General features: G+C 46.4%; 1 protein-coding gene across 1 annotated transcript in view; it reads right to left on the reverse strand.

Moving 5' to 3' along the window:
* IKZF1 (IKAROS family zinc finger 1) overlaps positions 1-6,243 on the reverse strand; it is a 93,728-nt gene that overhangs the window by 74,202 nt on the left and 13,283 nt on the right. Inside the window, exon 2 of the mRNA XM_024115116.3 lies at positions 6,238-6,243. This exon is cut by the window's right edge and continues 48 nt beyond it. Coding sequence (XP_023970884.1) covers positions 6,238-6,243 — 6 coding nt within the window. The remainder of the gene's footprint in view (positions 1-6,237) is intronic.

Genomic DNA, 6,243 nt, shown 5'->3' on the forward strand with positions numbered 1-6,243 from the left:
AGGTGGTCAGAGGACTCTTTCAATTTTTTTTCGGTAAGAATAATATTTTTTTTAAATTATTGAAGTAAAGTTGATTTACAATATTGTGTTAGTTTCAGGTATACAGCAAAGTGATTCAGTTACACACACACACACACACACACACACACACACTCTTTTACAGATTCTTTTCCATTATAGGTTATTAGAAGATGTTGAATACAGTTCCCTGTGCTATATAGTAGGACCCTGTTGTTCGTCTATTTTATGTATAGTAGCGTGTATCTGTTAATTCCAAACTTTTAATGTATCTCTCCCCCCCTTTCCCCTTTGATAATCATAAGTTTGTTTTCTACGTCTGTGAGTCTGTTTCTGTTTCGTAGGTATGTTGATTTGTGTCATATTTTAGATTCCGCATATAAGCGATATCATATGATATTTGTCTTTCTCTGTCCGACTTACTTCGCTTCGGGTGACAATCTCTAGTTCTTACACAGAACTTCAATATACGAAACCCGTCTTCTGTGTAAAGTGGGGACACTGCAGGGTAGGGAGGCTGGAGGACCGGAGGCCCAGGCCACTTGCTTCTGCGAAGACCCCCAAGGAGCCTCCACAGAACTGGCCACGGGAACTCTGGCCCAACAAACTGACCGGATCATTAAAGGTACAGAGTGTGGGGTGTGCACGTTCTCCTTTCTGATTAACCAGCTGTCATGGTTACGGGCTGGGAGCGGGACACTAAGAAACTAGACCGTATTCATGTTTTGTTCTGTTTTCTACTCTGAGCTTGCCGACGGTAACATTGGAGAACTCTGGGATCAATTTAGATACCCGGGCACGAGGAAACCAAGGGAGCGTCATAAAGCATCGGGATTTATCCAGGGAAGGGATGTGGTCTCTCTCCTCCATTCACGTGAAAAATGCATCCACATAATCTTTTTTCAAATTTAGCTGATTCGTTTCTTGGGAACAAGACCAACTAGAACTTGGTGAGATCCTAGGCGTGCTTCCGTCTGGCTGGGCTCCTGTGCTGAGCTACAGCCCAGCAGTCCTGCAGCATCTCAGCACTTTTTCATTGTTTCCTACACGGGGGAGAAAAAGGAATAATGGAAACAGTAGGGACCATGATTCTAAATACCCTGGGTCGGGTCGATCAATAGGAGCTCCCCATGCAGAAGAAGCGAGAATAAAACATCGGTCTCGGCGAGTGCAGGGGCACCTGGTAAAAAGTCAGCACTGGAAGAGAGCGAGGTGAGACTGCCACGCGCCTGTCACGAGCCCTGCTGGAATTCAGCCTCACCTCGCCTGCACTCTCTGATGGTTTCTAAGAGCTCATCTGATTTGCCTAAAAGCCCCCAAGTTTGAGCAGCGGCTACTGAGGCATTAATCACCGGCTTGAGCCTTGGTACTCAGAGACCCTGGGATCCTTTCCATGCTGGAGATTTCCACAATGAACCTCCACCACTTCATCAAAACCTTCATGGGGAGCAAACATATTTTTATGTGTTGATTTTAAACCAATTTACCCAGTTAACCACTTTATAAAATACAGCACCAGGTATAAAATACAACACCGTGATAAAAGATAAGAAAATGAAGTTATTAAATCAAGTCAACACATAGCGGATATTAACACACTGTGACTAGAAAGAAGTTAGTTGACACGGGGTACAGCTCAGATTTGACCAATTATAAGACAGATTCCATAATAAGTCACCTCTTTAAGACTCTTTCCTCAAGAGTAAAATGAGGCTAAAAAACATGATTTTGGCTTAGCTCATCAGGTTGTTGTGAGGATAAAATAATAAAGTGCATGGATGCTAATACGCTGAATAAGCTTATGGTATTATTTTGTAAATGTAACATCCTATAGAAAGAGGTATGCACAGCACCAAGTGCCCATATGTCCCCCAGGTGCATGTACAATGTCACACAGACACGCAGAACTGCAGACAGTGAGAAATCAAGTATTGAAATGGAAGAATTTAGGAGGTGAGAGGTCATTTTACTTATTTAGAAAAATGAAAGAAACTTCTTACCAATTTCTATGTAAGTTACCTACTACCCATGTTTCAAATAAAGCTTTACCTGTGAGAAGCATTTTGGGCAAATTAGCTGAGAAAATTGTATAATTAGCTTATCAACAGCAAGCAAATATTCCTCAAGTAGATTATAATTCACCCATCAAAGTTCTGTGATTCCCTTTCTCCCTAGTGGATGAGTTTTTACTATGCACAATTACCCAGGAGAACGTAATTCCTGGGTGTAAATAACAACTCAGAAAATAGACTCTACAGAACAGTGGGGAAGCCCCTACTCAGTGCCTCGTCTGGCTCCCATGGGACTTCTGATCGGTTATTGAAACTGAGTCTCAGCTCCCTGTGAATTGAAGATGGTCCCTGTATCTTCTTCACGGGGGTCTTGTAAAGTTGAAAGGAGAAAAATGCTGAGGGTGGTGTTTGGTAAATCTCAAGCACTCAATCAATGTGATTTACTCTGATTAACGTTTGCACTGACACTTCAACATAGATAAGCCTCATTTCCCAGGCAGGCGATGGATGTCTACAGAGCATAGTTCTTGTTTCCTTATTCCAACGAACATTACAAACAACCACTAAGAAAACATCCCTTAGGGCCCCAGGAGCCTGAGCATCCTCTAAGCTCAACTGGCTCCGGTCCCCCGTTTTGCAGAGGACTCACGGTGGCCCAGGAGGCATGGAGAACGGTTTCAGGTCTCAGAGCTGGAGGCACAGATGAGGTGCTGATATGGGCCTCACAATTCCCGTCCTCCCACAGGCTGCCTCTTCCCTTAGAACCCCAAACAAACCGTAAACCACACGCATAACCAATAATTTGGAAAGTGTGCCAAAGAAAAAAGAGACAGAGAAAGCAATAGAAAACTTACCCAAAGAATGAAGGAGATGTGCCCTAAAGGAAAGGATGGCTCTGCTTTAGACACACTCCTCCAAGCCTATTCAACAGCATTTCCCGACTCTGGTGGATGCAAGTGGGTAAATATTTATTGAGTGTCTACTATATGCAAGACCCTGTAAACCAGGGCGCAGTCCACATTTAGGATAAATCCCAGGGAAGAAAGAAACAGGTAGTTTGAAAAAAAAGTTAGGTATTAAGTACTTCTCTATATTTCAATGGAGTAGTGCACGTAGATTAGGTGGACTCCTATGAAATTGCTGATGTTGGAACTTTTTTTACCTACGATAGTGGCAATTTCATAGGGTTCAACTTAGGAAAAAAATCTATTTTTCTTTTTTGGGAGCAGCATATAACAAGGAATAATTTTGTGGGAAAAGGGGATGATTCGGAACATATTCCTCATATAAATCAATGTACATGTTTGGCTAAATGTACATCCTTATTCTACAACTTACTGCCACCTTCCTCCATTTTAGAAATCAAAAAGGAAAAGTGATCATTATAAGGATTGTATTGGAGAAGCAGCAAGAAGTAGAAAAAGTATGCTTCAAATCTTTAGTAAAAATGGCACAATTTGGGCTTCCCTGGTGGCGCAGTGCTTAAGAATCCGCCTGCCAACGCAGGGGACACGGGTTCGAGTCCTGGTCTGGGAAGATCCGACATGCCGCAGAACAACTAAGCCCGTGCGCCGCAACTACTGAGCCTGCGCTCTAGAGCCCCCGAGCCACAACTACTGAAGCCCGTGCGCCTAGAGCCCATGCTCCGTAACAAGAGAAGCCACCGCGATGAGAAGCCCGCGCACCGCAACGAAGAGTAGCCCCTGCTCGCCGCAACTGGACAAAGCCCGCGTGCAGCAATGAAGACCCAACGCAGCCAAAAAAAAAAAAAGAAAGAATAAATTAAATAAATTTTTAAAAATATTTTTAGAAGGGGCACAACTCTTTAAATGCTCTAATCTCTGTTTAGAATGCTCCAAGCTTCACACAATCCAAAGGACTATTTGTGTAAAGTACTACAAGTAGCATTTCCTTTGCCAGGAGTATACAAAAGTAAATTTCAGACCAAATCCTGAATCTTGTTTAAACCAAAGAAGAGTTGGCTTTCTCAGGCCAACCTCATTCTTGACTCCACGCCCTGCCAACATTCTCTTTAGCCACTTCCAAACAAATTGAGTGTTTAGCATAATGTTAAGGGCAAGAAAAATAGGAGAAGAAAACGAGGGTTTTGTTATGTTTGTTACCAATGGAAGGGATCAGAATATTGACTGGCCATTCTCCTACAAAACTTTCTAGAGATGCCAGCCCAGGCTCGGGCTTTCGGCTTTGCCTTTGGGACAGCAGAGTCTGCGTGGATCCAAGGGGTCTCCTCCTCAACGCATCACGTAAGATGCCAATCTGGAAGCCACCCAAGAAGAAGGTGACAAGGGAACACAGAGGATCAGAAACCACGAAGGGGTCTCTCTGCACCTTTGGGATGTTTAACATGCCGTGTCTCTGACCGTCTCATCACCTCTAGCCATGGTCTGCAATTCCAGGGAACGGGACTCACCTCTCCCTCAGCTCAGACTGCCTCTACCAGCAGCTATCAGATCCCGGCCAAGCCGAAGGAGAGGCTCCAGAGAGCAAAAGTTTTTGTTTTTTTAAATAGTTTTATTGTTGTCGCTGTTGTACTTACATTTAAGAAACAAAGTATGTGTTTAAGGGAAATAAATCCAAATAATGCTGAAAGGTAGAAGATGAAAAACCAAAGTCTCCGTCCCCTTCTCTAACCCATCCCTTCCTTCCATCCTCAGTCTTCCAAGAGGAAGTGCATGTTTAATAAGTATCCCTCCAGAATTTTCCTAAACGTATATACAGGCATGTGGAAAGTGTGTGTGTGTGTGTGTGTGTGTGTGTGTGTGTGTGTGCGCGCGTGCGTGTGTGTGATATGTTTTCATTTCAAAGGATGGGATCATACTCTGCATATCATCCTGAAACACGCTTTTCTCACCTTCACACACATCTTGGATGTCTCTCCACATGACTACGCGCAGGTGGCCCTCACTGCTCAGAGCTGAGCGAGCAAGCGCGTGGAGGGACCAAAGTTTTCCGGTATCAGCACCAACGCTGCAGCGAGTGTCGGCAGGAACGCCCTGTGCCTGTGCGCGAGCACGTCTCCTGGGCTGATTCCTCCAACACAACTTTTGTTTCTGCAGATAAGGCCAAATGTTGACCAATGTTCACGTCCACCAACTGCCCCTCAACTGCCTACGTGCCACAGCTGAAAAGCCAGGAGTCTGCTGGTACTTCACAGCCTGGAGAGTTCAGTCCAGACTTTCTAAATGACACGAGAGGCAGGGACAGAGCGGGGGGACCGTGGGCTGCAGGAGGCCGTCTCCAGGTTGAGGGAACTTGAATCTCCCCTCCTGCCCATCTCCCGGGAGCAGCGGGCAGGCAGAGCGGCAGCCACACGCTCAGCCCTGATCTCCGTCACCGGGACGGACCGAAGCCCAGACGAAGAATTCAGTCACAACTGGGAAACCAGCGGGGGCAGGTTGGCCATGCCCAGAGGACCACATGGGCCATTCTCGCAGAGAGGCTTACCTGGGATTGACCGTGGGCCTGAGACTGGAGAATATAAAATACTGAAAACCCGACTGCTGCTGACACATCCAGGTTCAGGGCCAGCCAGACAGTGGGCTTCCTGGGCCCATGAATATGGAGCTGGGCAGGCTTGGCTAGACCGGCTGGGGGTCCACCGCACGGGCATCGCCCAGCAGGACAGCGTGATCCAACCTTGGGCCTCATCTCCCAGGACTGGCCCGGGCCCTGGGCCTCCCGGGACGGGAGGAGCTACGTCCAACGGGGCTTGAAGTAAACCTATGGTTTCTTTCTGGGGCAGCGCTGTTGCCACGTTTAACAAATATCCTGAATTGCGCCCCAAACTCTGTTTTCCAGTCTACTTTCCCCTTGTCTCCCTTCCCCCTCCTCCCTCCATCTTTCTCTCTCTCTCTTTCAAGCACCTTCATTGGCCTGTGTTTGGACTCTAGGGAAGATCACCCGTCCTTTTTCCTCCCCAAGAGTATCAACATAGATTGAATCCTTTCCAAGTTGCTCGCAGAGGTAACAGGAAAACCAGTTTTATCTGGGAGGGAGATTTTTCTGTCCAGGTTGCCACATTGGGATAATCTCTAAGAGCTGAAGTGAAACATGGATACCAATTCCATCTTGGAATTGGCAGGACAGCCCTCTTCCTCCCCCGCCCCCGCAGCGAGCACCTTGGCTTTGGGCGCCCACTGGAGCGGTCTTCCCGGACTCCCCATGTGGGCATCTCACCAGCTCTCACCTGAAA

This window comes from Physeter macrocephalus, chromosome 5, assembly GCF_002837175.3.
Source record: "Physeter macrocephalus isolate SW-GA chromosome 5, ASM283717v5, whole genome shotgun sequence".
In the NCBI taxonomy this organism is placed as follows: Eukaryota; Metazoa; Chordata; class Mammalia; order Artiodactyla; family Physeteridae; genus Physeter; species Physeter macrocephalus.